The sequence below is a fragment of the Ovis aries genome, chromosome 9, assembly GCF_016772045.2.
Source record: "Ovis aries strain OAR_USU_Benz2616 breed Rambouillet chromosome 9, ARS-UI_Ramb_v3.0, whole genome shotgun sequence".
NCBI classification, from domain to species: domain Eukaryota; kingdom Metazoa; phylum Chordata; class Mammalia; order Artiodactyla; family Bovidae; genus Ovis; species Ovis aries.
Window position 1 is genome coordinate 27,809,435 of NC_056062.1, and position 18,060 is coordinate 27,827,494.

Here is an 18,060-nt window from a genome sequence, read left to right on the forward strand (position 1 = left end):
ACCCACTCCTGTGTTTTCTGTATGTGTTACACTTTACAAACTTTTAAAAAATCACTCTGGATGCCAACTGACTTCATTTAGATTTTGTTGTCATAGTGAAGTTTTATACCTAATCAATTCCAATTTCTGTATTTGTGATTCAAAATAATGTTGCTTTTAGCTTTCCTATTAGTTCCACTTTTACATTTACAGAAAGAAAAAAAAAAGGCCTCAACTAATTTAATTAAGTCTAATGGGGGAGGAAAGGGTGGAGTTGGGCTCTCAACAGGAGGCCTGGTGATACCTTCAGGGATGGATGTGGACCTCTGAAATTACAAGTTGGATACACATGGATGTTTTTCTGAGAAGCGTCCATAGTTTTCATCAAATTCTCAAGGGTCTGTGAAAGACCATAAGCCAGAGGGATTCTTACAACTCAAGACTTTTTCATCTATGTGCCTCCTCAAATGTTTCTCAACTCTTAAATTCAACTCAGCCCTCATCAGCCTGATTCACCAAATTGGTCTCACCCATCAAAATGAATTTGTCTACTTCAATGGAAAAAGTGAATGGGTTCAGCTTTGTCAAAGGTCATATATAATCATCAGCTGTTTACTTCTTCATCTCCCCATTGAGATTCCAGGCCCGAAGCCAGCGACCTTTGCATCCACAGCATGAAACTACACCAGGTAACGGGGGACTGGACTCCAAAGAAGTCACTGCACCTATTTACGAAACCAGATTTATTAAAATCTCTCTACAAGTCGGAAATGGCCGTCTCAACATATATACACATGTACAGGAAGGGTCTAGTGTTTCCAAGCCCCAGCAAACCCAGAGTCCTTAGCCGGGTCATGTATCACAGATACAACATTCAAGCAACCACGAGAGCGTTAGTGCGACAGAGGTCTCTGTCCTCCTTCTCCAAGTCCCATGATTCTGTCAAGGTAATATTGCCAATGATCATTCACATTTCACGTGGTCTTAGACACGCAGGTTATTCAGACAGACACAGACGACGAACAAGTGTCAGAGTGAAAACGACAACGAATGTAGAAAAGGTACATTGTATGTACAGAGCACACAGTACGTGAGGTATACACGGTATTCTCACAATGCATGTTAGTAGTTTGCCTAAGGCGTAGCCCTTAAAGGTGACTGCCTGCTTTTGTGCCATTTCTCAGAATACAGTATGTTTGGTTTACCCGTTTAACCACCGGATTTCAGTACTGTCTGAGACATTTACTGATATTTCATCTGTTTTTTTAATGCAAGTGGCAGTTTCTAAGTTCTATCTTCCGTAGGTAGTGAGTTCCCATCTCTGGAAGCATTCAAACAGAGGTTGGAGTCCCACCTGTGAAAGAATTTGGGGGGTATGGTGGGGTATGGGGATTTCTACATTGGGAGGTGGTAGAGAAAGGAAAGAAGTTGGACTAGATGCCTTTTAAAGTCCCTTCCGACCTTAAAGATTTGGGGCTTGCTATTTCACTCCACATACCGACGAAACAGATGCATTCATAAACCACACCACAGATGAAATATTAACAACCTGTCATGCAAAACTGCAGACCAGACCCATGGGGGTGGTTAAAGACTAATTCTGGAAGTTAGTCTGAGAGCCGTCTAAGACTATCCAAAATTTACTTTCTCTGAAGCACAAAAACTTGCTCTTGGGAGAGAGGAATCTTTTCTTTCTTCTCCTAGACAAAATGCTCCACCCTGAGATGGTCTTGGGGGAAAAAAGGAAAGGATAAATGCGAACATATTTGAGGGGAACCAAAACAGCTAATGGTTTCCAAGTGCTCAAATTCTTTTTAAAAGTCTCCAGTCTCTCTGTCTGAGCTCAGAGTTCTGAAACAGCCAGGAGCTTGAATCTTTTGTGATACTCTTCCACCATTAGCTGGTAAGTGCTTTTATAGTGAAAGAGGAAGGGGCTCATTTCAAGGTCAGAAAGAAGGCTTTAGTGCAAATGGGGTCTTGGCAGGACACAGAGGAGAGATGATTCTGGGTTCATGATTCAGGCAAGCTTCTACGCCCCTGAAAACAGTCTGCTCCAAAAACATGAAGAAAGGGCGAGTGTTAAACCAAACCAGGAAAAAACAATTTTCCAATCAGAGAAGCTGGGGGTAGCAAAAGCCTGGCTACCAAGGACCAGTTTGAAGATGGCAGGTTTATTGGCCCAGGTAATCTGTCACCCTGTTAAAAATATAGTTATTGCCCAAAATGCCATTGTGTGATTCATTTCCTCTCCCTTTAGAGTGTTCAAGTTCATTTCACTCCATCACACGCTGCAGGATATTTATACTCCGTGCCACCCAGAAAAGAGGTGGAACCCCCCAAAATCCAACAAAGGGATAGTTGGCGAAGGTTCACTGAGGAAAACAACTCTGTAGGGCAGCCAATCAGAGTGTACGCTGCTCACCTCCTCAGTCACGCATCCAGAAGATGAGAAAGAAGGGGCGCCATGCTGAATTCAGCACCCACAGTCTCCACGCCATCACCTGTCTGTTTGGCCTCACGCCGAAAGGCCTGTCCATCTTTAGAAATGGAAAATGCCATGTGTGAGAATTATGAGGTTTCTGAGGTTTGGGGATTAGCAGAAGAAGGAACTGATGTCACTGTCCTCCTGGTACTCTGGAACAATCTGGTCGGAAGTTCCTACTTCTGAGTCGACGTACCCAGGTTCCAAGACAGACTCAAACCAGGGATGGAGTAAGATCTCTGGGGCAGTGAGTCTCTCCGAAGGCTCCCGTCTCAGGAGGCTGCGAATGAGGCACCTGGCTTTGGGAGAAATGTGGTCAGGAATGCAGAACTGTCCACGTCGGATTTTGGAGAAAAGGGCACTGGGGTCTGAGTCATGGAAGGGGTAGCGCCCCACCAAAAGGGTGTAGAGCATAACCCCAAGGCTCCAAACGTCCGCTGCCTTTCCGGAGTAGGTCCCCGTGGTGTTCAGAATCTCAGGGCTCACATAGGCTGGGCAGCCGTGTTTGTCTGACAAAGCATCATCTTCTCCCTTGATTATGTGTGTATCTTCAAGACTTTCCAGTCTGAGCTGGGTTCTGTAGAAGACATGAAACAAGCCATTACTTCCAGATCCAGCTGCTATGAAAAACAAGGCCTTCCTTCCCAATAATAGGGCCCACAGGCACTCAACGCAAAGGCCCAAGGAATGCCAGTTACCCCTTCATCCAGTAAGCACTGCCTTGCAACCTACCCAGGAAGACTCCAGATTTCACAAACCAATACAAACTGCAATAAAAATTAGCAAACTATTGAGAGAGCACCTGGGGTGGAGGGTATGATGCAAAGCCCCAAATACTATTCATGATGCTAGAGCTTAGAAGAAATATCCTAATAGAGGTTACACAATCTACTAAGTGCACGTTGCAGCAGTGGGAGCCTGTGTCAGGAGAATGCTGACATTTCTCCAAAAGCTGCCAGGGAAGAACAGTTTATCCTACTGCTTCAGGGAGAGCCAGAGCATCCTACAAGCCGATCTTATCTCTTATCATGCCACTGACTGCGAGGGTCACTAGGACCGATGCTTGGCAATACAGAACATCACAGAACCTGGAGCCCAAGGTCACTGATATTGTACACGGATTGTCAGCACTCCTGTTCACATTGATACACACACACACAGAGAATTCTGTCCACCTGAGCCCAAGCCCACAATGGCCTAGACTCAGGAAAAGTATGAGGAATGTTAATTACGTATATTGGGATATTTAATTGCAAAGAATGCCAAGACAAGAAGACAAAGAAAGCAGCGGGTGGGTTTGAAAGATGCAGGACGCCTAAAATGCCCACGTACATGTACACATGCACACACCCCCCCTAGGATGGCACAGCACCACCTGAGCTCGTTTACCCTGATAGGGATTCATCTGTTCAGGTAACAACCAATCTGAAACATCTTCAGCCAAGGCTCTCAGGTGAAGCTGCAGGTGCCTCCCTGTTCAGATCCAGCCACTCAAGCCTCCTGGGCTCCCCCAAAGCCCAGAGCCACGTGGGGAGCCTCCAATATCTGGTGGCCACTGTGTCCCCCCACCCCAAGTTTCTCTGAACTAGCCCTGTTTCAGTAAATCGTTGGTTGAGAAGGATGCAAATATTTGGTACAGGCTACTGGGTCAATTCCTTTTCCTCTTAAAGGTCTAGTTGTTTTTTATTTTTTTTCCTTCCTGCCTTCCTGTTCCCTGGAGTGTAGTATACATGTGCTAACTTCAGTATGTCCTCAGCCTGACCTCCCCCGTCGTTATGTAAAATACCCATTGGTTCTGTAAACGGAAAATATGACTCAACCCACACCGCCTGCCGCTGATTGGTTCCTGTAGTACTAAAACCCTGCACCTGTGCTGCTTACAGGGCTAGCGTCAGCCTGCCATTGCTTAACCCTCGGGTTGCCAAACTCCACGCACATGACATTCGCCTGTGCAATGGTGGATTTCAAAAGTAAGCAAGGAGGTGTGTAAGGCATGTTTCAGAAAATACATCACCATATCAAAGGAGAGTGTTCCAGGAACTGGAAACTTCTTCATTGCGAACACTTTGCTTTTCTTTGCTAATCAGTATGTTCCAATAACTCTTGCAAGGTCAGATACAAAGCCAGGTTTTCTGGCAACAACCGTGTACATTTTCATAGGATCTGGAGTTAAGGCTAAAATGGCACAGCTACAGCAGGAGAGTGCACACCCACCTGTGCAACTGGACAGTGGTATTGCTCTTAATCTTTCCACAAGGGATGTGGCCCACCTCCTAAAACCAGGTAAGGTTTATCTTCTGCAGCTTCCTGACTTCTCTTGTCTGAAACCTCAACTCTGAATCTTAATGTCTCATTATTGTCTTATCAGGCTCATCTTGTTCTTTTATGAGGTAAGCCATGATCTATATTTAGCAACCAATTCCATCCAGCTTCCATTTCTTATTCAACAGTGGCTATTTTCTGAAGATGTATCCAAACAAAACGCCTAAAAAGTCACTGGACAAAGTGGAGAAAATATTGGGGGCCAAGCATGACACAGAATAGAAGTGTGGGGTGAAGGAAAGGGAGAGGTTTCTGCAAATACGACAGTCTGACCAGTTCTGTGACACTTCCTAGGTACCAAAAAAAAAAAAAAGGCACTCAGTATAAACAGGATTTTAAAATGTCCTCTAGGAATCGATGCTGTGAAGGGCAGGCTGACATTTGTACCGGAGAAGAACTGACCTTTCTGACAACAATGGGGAATAAACCTGATCCCAGGGTGGAAGTGGGGAGGGTAACCTGTCCTCACGTGACATCCCACAAATGCACCGAGGTGTCCCCAGGCCACATCCACAAGAGTGCAGGAAACCCAGCTGTGGCCTTGGCTCCTTAGGCAAGAGGACTTCTCAAGACTGACTCTGGGACAACTAAGCCCTTGATGCTGTTCTGAGCCAACGCACCACCCCTAACTGCTCAACCTGCACCCTCGTTTCGGCTCCAAAAGGCACAGGAGAGGTTGTGGAGGCCGCTCACCTCTCTTCGGTGGAGAAGACAAACTTCCTAAGCTTCAGGTCCCCCAGCACAATGGCTGACTGGTGGCAGTGGGCGACGGCAGAGACAATCTGCTTGAAGAGCCGGGCGGCCTCCTCTTCCCGCAACCTCTTCCGGCTGCGCACATAGGAGTGCATGTCCCCAAAGTCCCTCTCAAAGAAGACGTAGGCCTTTGTTTCCCCAAGGATCACCTCCACGATGCCCGTGATATTCCTATGTGATGGCAGCTGGATGTAAGGCCGGATTTTGTCCTGGTAGTGTTTAATGGGAAACACCTGCAGAGAGAAGTGGACCCACTTAGGAGGCTAGAGAAGCAGAGACTGCCTTCCAGCAGCTGGGCTGCAATTCTCAATGTGGGAACTCTGGTTGACATGGGACTTCCCAGGTGGCACTAATGGTAAAGAACCCGTCTGTCAACACAGGAGACATAAGTGATAGGGGTCTATCCCTGGGTCGGGAAGATCCCCTGAAGGAGGACAAGGCAACCTGCTCCAGTATTCTTGCCTGGGAAATCCCATGGACAGAGGAGTCTGGCGGGCTACAGTCCAGGGGATTGCAAAGAGCCGGACATGACTGAAGTGACTTAGCATGCATGCACACACCCCCATTAGCTCTTCAACTCCACTTTATGCAGTTGCAGCTACCCCTAACACCCCCAAACCAGAAGCATCTAGGGCTCTGGGCTAGCAAATATCCAAAGAGCCACCATATGGATGGTTTCTCTGTATAGCCTTCCACAAGCTCCAGAGCTAAGCCCTAAAGTCTCCACCCTCTGTGGCCCTTGCTCACTGGCGGGTGCCAAGGGGCTGATGGAGGTCCCTCTGTTATCTGCAGGAGCAGTCCCTGGAAACACATGACCTCCTGCAGACCAGGAAGGGCACAGAAGGTGGTGACTATGCAGCTTCCAAGTGGAAGCAAGGGGCTGGAGAACACGCAGCTCTGTCATTACTGGGAAGGAACAAATGACTCCAAGTCTGTCAACACAGCCCTAAGCAACCTGCCTGGGCTGACTCAGGTATAAGCAGTCTTGAGGTAACATTCCCACAGGAGGGATTCGTTTATTTATCTCCCTCCCCGCCCCCCGACCAATTCCCACCCCCACCTTCACCCAGGACACCAGTAGCATCTCCTCTAAGAAGCTGACTGGTCTCTTTAAGGGCCTTTTGTTGAGTCCGGTTACTCATATCCTAGACTCAACTGGAAACGGTGACACACGGACTGTCACCATCTGGATTCGGCTATTATCTGCTCAGAGGAACTGGAAGGGGTTGCACAACGACCAGACCCACCCCACCTCTGAGGCCTGGCTGCTCTGTCACCAGCTCGAAGAAATCTCTCCGCTGCCCCCCTCCTCCCACCCCTAGCCCACACTCATACTCCTCCCAAAAGAGCTCTTAGCCCCAGCGACCCAGAAGAAAAGAATTTCCCCCCCTTTAAAACTGGGCTTGATCATGCATCTGAGTTTTCATTCGGGCCGGCCAGCAGATGGCAGCAGCGAGCCCAGGGAAGTTGGGGGGTCAGGTGAGTTGCAGAAAACCCAAGAGTGACTTTAACTGAAGGGTGAACCTATCTTTCAGGTGAAAAGGAGCAGCCCAGGGGATTATCAGAAATGTCTGAGACCGGGGTGTCCAGCTTGCAAAAGGTAGATGGACTGTGCGAATGTTCTGCGTCTACTGGCGCAGGAGGAGAGCGCGGGGAATCCTGTTTCTAGTCGTTCCTCCAATTGGATGGCATCCCTTATGTTCAAAGGAAAATCGCTGGCCGGAAAATCAAGACATGAATGGAAGCGAGGGTTCCTAGCCGGCGCGGGCTTTCCAACATTTCCATTCCGGCCAAATCTCCCAGCCCTGGCTGGAAGACCCCCCCACCCCCCACCCCAGACTGCTCTCTGGGAAAGACAGAGTTCCGGTTCCATCGCGGGTTCCAGCCGGAATCCCCAAGATCTGCGCCCGACACGGACCTCCCGCCCCCTGACCACCCACAACTGAGCCCGGGTGCCTCGCAGCCCCGGCGAGAAAGCCGCCAGCTGCTCCAAGCTCCAAGCAGGCACCCACTGCAGGGCGCCCTTCCAGAACGAGGGGCGGGGGGACCGAGGAGAATGAGAAAAGGAGAATGGCACGGCCCTGGGATCCATTTCAATTCCACAACTTATATGGAGCGCCACGCACTAAACTGGGCGCTAAGAAAATAATATCTAATAGATATAAAGCAATTAAGCACTTCCTCTTGACTGCCGAGTTCAAATTATACCACTTCATCCGAACCTCACAATTCCCAGTAAGGAGATCCTGGTCAAATGCTGCCTTCCCGGGCTCAAATCCACTTAACCGCCTTGCCTCAAGCCCAAACGCTGGCGGCACCTTAGGCTCCCGGGCGCTGGCGGGCGAGACCTCAAACACTTTTGCCTGCCACCGTGTTCCCGCTCACCCGCGACCTCCGCCGGGTCCCGGCCCCCCCGGTGCGTACCTTGCAGCGCAGCTCGCGGCCGGTGTGGATGCACAGCGCCCGGGACACATGCTCGCGCTCAGCCAGGGGCAGCAGCAGGTAGTCAGCGATGCGGCTGGGCCCCGGCGCGCTCCCGGAGCCGCCGCCGGCCCCTGGAGCGGCGGGCGGAGGCTGCGGGGTGCAGGGAGAGCCAGGGGGGCTGAGGTAGTCCGGGGGGCTCGAACACTCGGAGAGACGTGGGCACTTGGCCGCCACGGCCGCCGCGTCGTCCGCGTCCAGCAGGCGTTTGGCCGGGGTGCCCCGGCCGGCGGCGAGCAACAAGGCCGGAGTGCGGGGCTGCGAGACGCCGTTCATGGCAGAGCGCACGGGACCGACCCGCATCCCGACCCGGGCCGGGGCGGCCCCTGCTTTATAAGTCCTCGGATCCGCCCGGAAAGGCGCGACGGGCGCCGCGACTTACTCCAGCCCGGGGGATGGAGTTTGCAGACGGAGCTTGGTTCTGCCCCCACTAGGGGCAAAGCTGGAGCCGCTCCTGGTGCACGCGGGGATCACGCTGGCAGCGCGTCCGCGGCGCGGAGGCCGGCTCGGGTCTCTGGATCCTCGCGGGTACCTGCTCCGGGCGCCTAGCAGAACAGCGGCAGCCGCCGCTATTGTTGTCGAAGCTGCCGACAGTCGGGGAGGCAGAGGCGGCCGGCCTTCCCGAGGTTCAGAGCGGCGAGCACAGGATTCCGCGGGCTCGCTGGAGCCACGGAGCAAACACACTTCCCAGAGCAAGAAGTCTCGTAGCGAAAGCCAAAGCAACTTTTCCGCGGCGCTCGGAATCCGGCGCGCTCTTGGGCTCCCGGCGTGAGTGTGCGCGAGCGAGACGCTCTCGGAGAGAGTGACTGAGTGTGAGTGAGTGTGTGCGCCGCACCGATCCCGGCCAGTGCACTCCTCCTTCTCCTTTTCCTCCACCTCCTCCGCCTCCCGGTGACTCACGCTGTATACACACACACTCACAGGCCGGGCTGTGTAAACAGTTGGGAAGCCGGGTTGTGCAATGAGGTGGCTGCGACGACTCCGGCCCTGCCGCCGGGCGAGCAGTCACCGAAGCGGAGGGGGAGGACAAGGGCGGGGGGGCGGCGGGAAGGGGAGGTGGAGCTGGGTCGGCGGGGGCGAAGGGGTGGCCCGAGGGCTGGGATGCTCGGGGCTGAGCGCGCTCCGGCGCAGGTGGTGAGTTCTGAGCCCGCTAGGGCGCGCGCACACATTCCCCCCAGCTCCCCCCAAACCCTCAACAGGCTGGTCTAGGCAGGAGGCGGCGCGCGCCCTCCCGCAGGCCGTGGACTCAGCGCTGGAAGCCGGGGGAGGAGGCGGAGGAAAAGTTCCCGTGACGTCAGGGTCCCGGGGAAGTGGGCGGGAGGGGAGGGGCCGCGGGAGGTGAAGCGACCGGTGATTGGTGCGCGCTCCTCATTCACTCGGAGCACAATGGACCGCGGGCGCGCGCACCAGTTCTCCAGCACCCGCCGCTCCCTGCGGCCGCGGGGTGACTCCTTTTGCCCCGGGGGATCCCCTCGCCGCCCCGCGCCTGGGGACCTCAGGTTGGAGCTGTAGGCGTCGCCGAGACCCGGCGGTAGCCGGAGGAAGGGAGGAAAGAGAAGGTGATGAATTCCGGAATCACTCATTCACCCCCACGCGGTAGTTCCGGGGAAGACCTATGCGTGGTAGTGTATGTGACGGTTTTTTTTTTTTTTTCCTTTTCCTGCCCCCTCCCAGCTCTAATCCCCAGCGTCTGTTCGCTTCCACAAATAGAACCTTCTGTTGGATGAAATAAAAGCAAACACTAGGCCTTCTGCTCTCCTCCACCTCCACGCCCCTCCCGCGCCTGCCGCCCGCCCGGATTGCACGGAAATAGCTTCTCCCGGCTCCCCGGCCGCCCCTTCGCGGTGACTCGCAGAAAGAGCTTCCTGAGCCGCGGCCGGTGGGAAACAAAGGATGTGGGGAGAGGGCGGAAGGGGCCCACGTGGCCGTCTCCGAATTCCTGTCCCCTCCCCGTGCCTCCTCCGCAGCCTCCACACGCGCAGCAGGGTCTAGAGCCCCGGGGCTAACCCGGTTCCTTGGTGACCGGGTGTAGTGATACTACCTACATCCAGGCGCTCCTGCCGGGGCGTGTGCATGCACTCCTGCAACCTGATTTGCGTGAGCTCGAGATGTGTCAGACCCTGCACAGAGCTCCATGAAAAAACAACCTAGATGCTGTCGCTTTTCTTTCGAGAACCAGGTCAATTCGGAGTCCCTGGACACAGAACACAGATAACTGTTATCAGAGTCCCTTCTGTACTTCTGCTAAATGCTTCATTTTCTAAAACCAGATCGAGCCCTAAGGATAAATCCTTTTCCATATTAAGTCTCCATTCATTCAGCAAGCACTAATGAAGCATCTAAGCTAGAGGCTGAGGATTAAGAAGATGAAAATTAACAATAGCTAACACTAATTGAACTCTGTAACGTGGCAGGCGCTGTTCTTAGCGCTTGACACACTGATGTTTTACAACTACCAGTAGTTATTTTTTGTCCCTTTTCACAGAGAAGCCTGCAAAGATTAAGTTACTTGCTGTGGTCAAATTCGCTACTGAATGCATTCAAGCTCTTAAAGCATTTGTGGGGACTCAAAGTAGAGATTACAATTTGTAGAGTTAGGGAGGATTCCATCTAGAAAGCATTTGACCTGGGGGGATATTTGGGATTGTAAAAGATTTGCAAGGAGTGAGGGCGTGGGGAGGTGGGAGGGTGGGCGGGGCAGGTAAGACAGGATGTGGGGAAGGTTCAGGTAGAAGTTAAGAGGCGAGGTTGGCTATAAGGGTGGAGCTGAACCTGCAGAAATCATCGGAGAAAATCTCCAATGCCTGCTAAGAAGGCTGCACTTGATCTTGTAAGCAAGAGAGAGTCCACCTGAGGTTTTCCTTCTTTCAAGTTAATTTTGTGCCAGTTATTTAAGATCCACTGAGCTGCCCACTGATGCTGAAGCTGAAATTCCAATACTTTGGCCATCTGATAATAAAGAACTGACTCATTGGAAAAGACCCTGATGCTGGGAAAGATGAAGGCAAGAGAAGGGGACGACAGAGGATAAGATGGCTGGATAGCATCAGGACTTGATAAGCATGAGTTTGCGAAAGCTCCAGAAGTTGGTGATGGACAGGGAAGCCTGGCTTGCTGCAGTCCATGGGGTCACAAAGAGTCAGACACAACTGAGCGACTAAACTGAAACTGACTGAGCTGCCCACTGGCCATCATCACTTGGATGGCAAACTCAGCAAAGGCCATCAGCCTCTTTGTCTAAGGTGTGCACCCCCTTCACTGCCTCTTCTAAAAGAAAGGCATTGCCACCATCATCCCTGGGGACAGAATCCCTGGCAGTCATTTCCCCTTGAATCCACCTTTTTTTCTGTCCCCTACTGGGTTGTCACTGGGTCCAGTCCTAGTCCTGCTTGCTCTCAGAGACATCCCCTGGCCATCCCTGCTCAGCTCCCTGGGGCTGCCCCACACAGACTTTTTCTCATGCTCCCTTGCCCACTGGCTTCCAGCCCATTCTGCCCAGAATGAGGCCCTGGAGGAAGATGGGAAGGTGCTGCTCTGGGCCCTGGCTGCACCTCCTCTGTGGCCCAGCTACCCCTACCTGCCTTCAGCCAGCCCCTGTGTGTGGCTCTCACCAGGTGCTGCCAAGATCTCCCTACAGGACTGAAGGATTTATCCACCCATGCCCACCCCACCCTCTACGCTGGGGGCGCTGAGAGTGCCTTTTGGGAGTTTTGGAAATTGCCTTGACTGAGTAGGGCTACCTTGCTCAAGTTCACACTCCATTCCCAGGAGGTCCAATGACAGGTGATTGTAGAGTAAACAGGTCCAGCCTCCTTGCCCAAATTTGAGCCAACTCTGAAGGGCATCCCAGTTTCAGCCCACCCATTTAGGGTCCACTGAGTTCATCCCTGAGATTGCCTCCAGCCTGGATCTTCTCTCCATCCAGTCCTATTCCTTCCTTCCCCTTCCAAAGGCGTTTTCATAATAAACCTCCTGCATTCTAATCTCTGTCTGAGTCTGCCTCCTGGGGGGACCCAACCGTGGTGCCCTCTGCCTCTTCATGGTCCTAGCTTACTCTAGGCACTCTGGCTCCTGGGAATCAAAAGACACCAATTTCCTCCCTCCAGCCCTAGAGTGAAAGCTGCTTCGTGATGTGTTGCTCATCTCCGGGCTGCCCACCATACCGTGTTTTGTTCTATTTTTGTTTCTGTTTATCTAATACCTTTATAACTAGTTCCGCAATTTAATTTTTTCCACTGAACTTCCTGGCCTAGGTTTCATTTTCCTGTCTGATACAAACCATGTACCTCTCCCATGTCAATCCACTCCTTGCCACTCTCATGATCTGAGTTCAGGACCTTCTCCTGGCTTTCTGCAGTAAGCTGCTAACTGGGTCACTCATTCGTCCTTTCAGCATACAAAAGCACCTACTCTACCAGTGCACCTACTAGATGCTGGAGTTACAATGGTGCACAAAACCAAATGTGGCCTTGAGCTCTTTAATCCATTCCCCACACAGCTATCAGAGTACTTTTTCTTAAATTTAAATTTGATCACATCAGGCCCTGGCCTAAAAACTTGGCAGAGGCCATCAGAAGATAAAATCAAAATACCCTCTTTTCTGGCCCTACTTCCCTTTCTAGCCTTATCTATCTTATCTCCTCACCAGCACCCTACCTATGCCAGATCCTGGTAGGAACCTAAGCACATCTTGCTAATTCACACATCTGCATTTTTGCCTGTGATGTTTTCTCCCAATTCCCCCCTCCCCCCTGCCAATAGGATGAACTCCTATTCATCCTTCAAAACCCCACCCAGATTTCCCCTGCACTGCTGTCAAATGTCAATGTCATCCCAAGCACTGTTGAGTCTTCCGTCTAGCTTTTTTTCATGGCATTGTCCACTCAGCTATGTCCCAGAGGGCAGCAACCATGTCTTATTTAGCTGTGTATCTCCCGTCCCCAGCCCAGTTTTTGTTATAAAGGGAGGGCTTACTAAGTGACAACCAAATAAATGTACTCAAGGGCAGAGGGTTATCCAAAAGGAGGACCTGAAATGATGGACAGGGCATCTGGGCCAAGGCAGGGGCATGGGGAATAGGGCACAGAGTTAAGAGTTGAATGTCTAGCCCTAGAAGGAAACAGGATATGGGGAAAAAAGGGGGGGGGGCGTGTGCTGAAGTTTTAGGGGCCTCCAGCCTGGATGTCTAGAAGGACAGACTTGTCCCTTTGGCATGCAGTCAAGATAGCCAAGGGGACAAGTGAGCTAAAATTGTCATCACTTCATTGCTGGGCTTTTCCTGCTGGCCAAGTCTGGACTGAACTTCCATCAGACTTTTCAGATACTGATTTGAGGAAGCCTGTTGCTTTTTTAAATTTTATTTTATTTATATTTATTTATTTTTGGCTGTGCGGGCTTTTCTATAGTTGCAGCAAGAGAGGACTACTCTAGTTGCGATACAGGGGCTCAGAAGTTGCTGCTTGCGGGCTCTAGATCACAGGTTCAATAGTTGCCCCCACAGCATTGGCAGGCAGATTCTTTACCACTGAGACAAGAGGGAAGCCTGCCAGTTGCTCTTTATAGGCTTAAATTGTCTCACCTGTGCTTTTCCTCCCCAGCAAGGTTCTCATGGGAACAAATAGCTGCAAATATGTGAAAAGTCCTTATGAGTTATCTACCCATACACAGATGTGATGATCAAATATGAGTATGCCTTGATTTCAAACTATGGGCATTTAGTCAACAAATATTCATTATCAGCTTGCCACATTCCAGAGTCAGAAAAGGCCTTTACCATGAAAATCCAAATTGACAGATACAAATATACAAGTAAACAGGATGTGGACTAGGTCATATTCTTCCTGTGTTAAAAGGGTTCTTTGCCTTATAAAAGGGTCTCCCACATGATGCCATTAGCAAGCTCCTTTGGCGCGTTTATGGTGTGGTTTGGTAAAATGTAGGTGCTTTGAAAGCAAGATCATGTGTGTGTGGTGTGTGTCCCCTTTGGAGCCTCAGTACAATACTGAGCTGACACCAGAAGTGCACCAGATGACAAGCTGAACTGGGGGAAAAAAAAAATTGATTTACCTCCAACTTCTCAGGAAAGCACATACTACGTTACGTAATATGGGGAAATCTGTATTGATTTTGGGGGATAAAGTTAGGCCACTGATGAGCTCAGGCTTGACTCATTTTCATTCATGCCCAGGTAGGTGCCTGGCAACACCATTAGCAAGGTTCTGAGTGCCTTTTGCATGCATGCTCAGTTGCTTAGTAGACTCTTTGCCACCCTATGGATTGACCCTATGGATTGACCCTATTGACTTCCCTGGTAGCTCAGACGGTAAAGCGTCTGCCTACAATGCGGGAGACCCAGGTTCAAGCCCTGGGTTGGGAAGATCCCCTGCAGAAGGAAATGGCAATCCACTCCAGTACTATTGCCTGGAAAATCCCATGGACAGAGGAGCCTGGTAAGGCTCCTCTATGGGGTCTATGGGATCGAAAAGAGTCAGACATGACTGAGCAACTTCACTTTCACTGTGGATTGTAGCCTGCCAGTTTCCTATGTCCATGGGATTTTCCTGGCAAGAATACTAAAGTGGGTTGCCATGCCCTCCTGCAGGGTATCTTCCCAACCCAGGGATTGAACCCTCGTCTCCTTTGTCTCCTGCATTGGCAGGTGGGTTCTTTAACACTAGTGTCACCTGGGAAGCCCTACCCATTCCAAAATGCAGGAAAATTCTCAGAGCAGCCAGGACTCCAGATTCCACCATTTGGCTTCAGGGTACACAGGGCTTTGCAGCCACACATGACATGTGTTATGCTCCCCAACTCCAAATTCTAAACCAGTAAACACACCCAAAGAAAATCAGTCCTGAATATTCATTGGAAGGATTGATGCTGAAGCTGAAACTCCAATATTTTGGCCACCCAATGAGAAGAACTGACTCACTGGAAAAGACCCTGATGCTGGGAAAGATTGAAGGTGGGAGGAGAAGGGGATGACCGAGGATGAGATGGTTGGATGGCATCACTGACTCAATGGACATGAGTTTGAGCAAGCTCCGAGAGTTGGTGAAGGACAGGGAAGCCTGGAATCGGGACATATTTAAGAAAAATAATACTAGTATTTACAATAAGGTTCCAAATACTGGGAAAGAGTGAACATTTACTGAGTTCCTCCCATATAATAGAACTTTATATCTATTCTCTTGTTTAACATTCAAAATTATCTCATAAACTAAATACCACCATTTTCTAGATTCCCCAGAAGGCTCAGAGACGTTAATTAGCTTGTCTAAGGTCACACAGCTGGAAGGTGGCCAGTTAGAATGAGAACCCTCTTCCGGTTGACCTCAAACCTCGGTCTTTCAGCTTTATATGCCACCCAAATTCCCAATGAAGAGGAAGATTATCCAAACATTTCTTCCCTTTAATTTTTTTTTAAGTTCAGTAAAAATCTTAACCTTTTAAGAACTTACCCTCCCCCAGCAAACATTTGCATACACAGGCACACACATATGCAGATAGATAATTAAGATTCGAGTATGTGAGTATGTGAGGAGGTGGGAGAGAAGGTCTTCGTGGAGCTCCCAGGAATCCATCACTGGGACCAGTGCCTCTCTCTTAGACCTCAGGGGATGTGACCCTGCCCTGGCCTTCTGTCAGCTGCATCCATCCCCACACGGCCAAGGGGGTGTGCCGTATATAGCGCCTGCACCTGCTGGCCTAGACCAAATTCCAGGTACCAGAACAGGGAAATCCTCTGCCCCAATGCCCCAAACCTGCTTCTTGGGTCCAAGAGTCACTTTGAGACAGAGCCTCAAATCTGACTTTGCCTGATGATTTAATCAATTCAAAAGGAAATCAGTCCTGAATATTCATTGGAAGGACTGATGCTGAAGCTGAAGCTCCAATCCTTTGGCCACCTGGTGCAAAGAACTGACTCGTTGGAAAAGACCCTGATGCTAGGAAAGATTGAGGGCAGGAGGAGAAGGGGATGACAGAGGATGAGATGGTTGGATGGCATCACCAGCTCGATGGACATCAGTTTGAACGAGCTCCAGGAGTTGGTGATGGACAGGGAAGCTTGGGGTGCTGCAGTCCATGGGATCTCAAAGAGTCAGACGTGACTGAGGGACTGAACTTCTAAAAAAAAAATTTATTGAGGTAAACAATAAAGGTGTAAATATCTATACAATTTGATGACTTTGGAGATAAGTATATATTGTGAAACCATCACCACTATCTATGCCATTAGCATATCCATCACCTCCAAAAGTTTCCTCCTACACCTTTTTTTTTTTTTAAACGATTAATTTTAAGAGCACAGGAAGCCTCAGATCCTCACGGTCCTCCCCCTGACGTCTGTGGAGGCCTGGATGGATGTGACAATGAGTCCGTGACCTGACGTCCCTTCTCTGCCCACTCCCTCTGCCCCAGCTCCTGTCCTCACGCCATGGTCTGCAGGACACAGCCCAGCCGTGCCAACATCCACATATGTGGTGCTGCCCTTGGTCTTTTGTTGACCACCCACAGTTCTGGAGGTACATACAACAGATCTTGTTGGGAAAACACCCAGGAAAGTGACTCTTGGACCCAAGAAGCAGGTTTGGGGCATTGGGGCAGAGGATTTCCCTGTTCTGGTACCTGGAATTTGGTCTAGGCCAGCAGGTGCAGGCGCTATATACGGCACACCCCCTTGGCCGTGTGGGGATGGATGCAGCTGACAGAAGGCCAGGGCAGGGTCACATCCCCTGAGGTCTAAGAGAGAGGCACTGGTCCCAGTGATGGATTCCTGGGAGCTCCACGAAGACCTTCTCTCCCACCTCCTCACATACTCACTGTTGCCTCTGGCCTAAATTTAAAAGGCTCTTCCGGGGACTTCCCTGGTGGTCCAGTGGTTAAGAATCTGCCTTGCAATATAAAGGACATAGGTTTGATCCCTGGGCGGGAACAAAGATCCCGCACACCACAGCTATGGAGCCCGCGTGCTGTAACTAGAGAGTCCATGTGCCGTGGCGAAAGATCCCATATAACACAATGAAGACTACACGTGCTGCAGCTGAGACCCAAGCACACGAGTAAACAAATAGATATTTAAATGCTCTTCCAATGACCTGATCTATAATCAGCATTATCCTTGAGCCTCAGGAATGAGCCTGAGTGGAAAAGGCAGAATAAACAGAAATATAAGCAAACGACCGCAGTCCAGTGCAGAAGGGAGTCTGTCAGGGAGAGGAAGGAAGGATCAGGGCAGACTTCACGGAAGAGGTGGCCTCAGAAGGCCACACGCGCTATGTGCATGCTGCGTGCTAAGTCACTTCAGTTGTCCCCGACTCTTCATGACTCCATGCACTGTATGTAGCCCGCCAGGCTCCTCAGTCCATGGGATTCTCCAGGCAAGAATACTGGAGTGGATTGCCATTTCCTACTCCAGGGGATCTTCCCAACTCAGGGATCAAATCTGTGTCTCCTATGTCTCCTGCACTGCAGGTGAATTTTTTACCACTGAGCCACCAGGGAGGACTGCTAGCAATCTATTACTGGTCTCCACGGGCGGCTTCTCCAGGGTTTAAATGCAGTTGTCAGTGTGATGGACTGGAAGTTTCCTGGATCCCGGGATAAGCACAGCTCCACAGCTGCCTTAGATGGAACAGAGAAACACTCCTCACTTTCTTCTGAGTTATTTGCTGCACCTTTCATCTGTGTCAGGCTCAGGACTGCTTTGGCCAATCACATACAACAAAAGTGCCACTCTGAGGCCTCCACAGTTGTGTCATAAAAGGCCGTGCTGCTTGCCTTTTTCTGCAGGACACTTGCAGTTGGAACCCGGTGGCGCTAGTGATAAAGAACCCGCCTGCCAGTATAGGAGACATCAGAGACCCCGGGTCAGAAGAGCTCCTGGAGAAGGAGATAGCAACCCACTCCAGTTTTCTTGCCTGGAGAATGCCATGGACAGAGGAGCCTGGAGGGTTACAGACCATGGGGTCCCACAGGGTCAAACACAACAAAGCAACTGAGCACACGCACACACGGCCGGCTAAGAAGTCCGTCTTGGAGAA

The 18,060-nt window shown here is 50.7% G+C and overlaps 1 protein-coding gene, 1 long non-coding RNA gene and 1 other non-coding gene across 3 annotated transcripts; 2 read left to right on the forward strand and 1 right to left on the reverse strand.

Annotated features, from left to right (window-relative positions):
* Positions 1-707: 707 nt before the first annotated feature.
* Positions 708-9,329, reverse strand: TRIB1 (tribbles pseudokinase 1). Its single transcript, XM_015097737.4, has 3 exons — positions 7,961-9,329; positions 5,477-5,769; positions 708-3,038 (listed from the first exon to the last, which is right to left on the reverse strand). Exons 1-3 carry the CDS (start codon positions 8,318-8,320, stop codon positions 2,573-2,575), a joined length of 1,119 nt encoding a protein of 372 aa, XP_014953223.2. The 5' UTR covers positions 8,321-9,329; the 3' UTR covers positions 708-2,572.
* A 58-nt stretch (positions 9,330-9,387) lies between these two features.
* Positions 9,388-12,000, forward strand: LOC121820328 (uncharacterized). Its single transcript, XR_006060812.1, has 2 exons — positions 9,388-9,576; positions 9,692-12,000. It is a non-coding gene; the product is annotated as an uncharacterized LOC121820328 (long non-coding RNA).
* Positions 12,001-14,321: 2,321 nt separating this feature from the next.
* Positions 14,322-14,393, forward strand: TRNAC-ACA (transfer RNA cysteine (anticodon ACA)). The gene has a single exon. It is a non-coding gene; the product is annotated as a tRNA-Cys (tRNA).
* The last annotated feature ends 3,667 nt before the right edge of the window (positions 14,394-18,060 follow it).

Bases quoted from the DNA above. Each gene is read 5' to 3' on its own strand.
- TRIB1 (XM_015097737.4), bottom strand. From the start codon at position 8,320: ATGCGGGTCGGTCCCGTGCGCTCTGCCATGAACGGCGTCTCGCAGCCC. The intron at 5,770-7,960 runs GTACGCACCGGG...TTCTCTCTGCAG, and splicing joins GCCGCGAGCTGCGCTGCAAG to GTGTTTCCCATTAAACACTA. The intron at 3,039-5,476 runs GTGAGCGGCCTC...TGTCTTCTACAG, and splicing joins GTCTTCTCCACCGAAGAGAG to AACCCAGCTCAGACTGGAAA.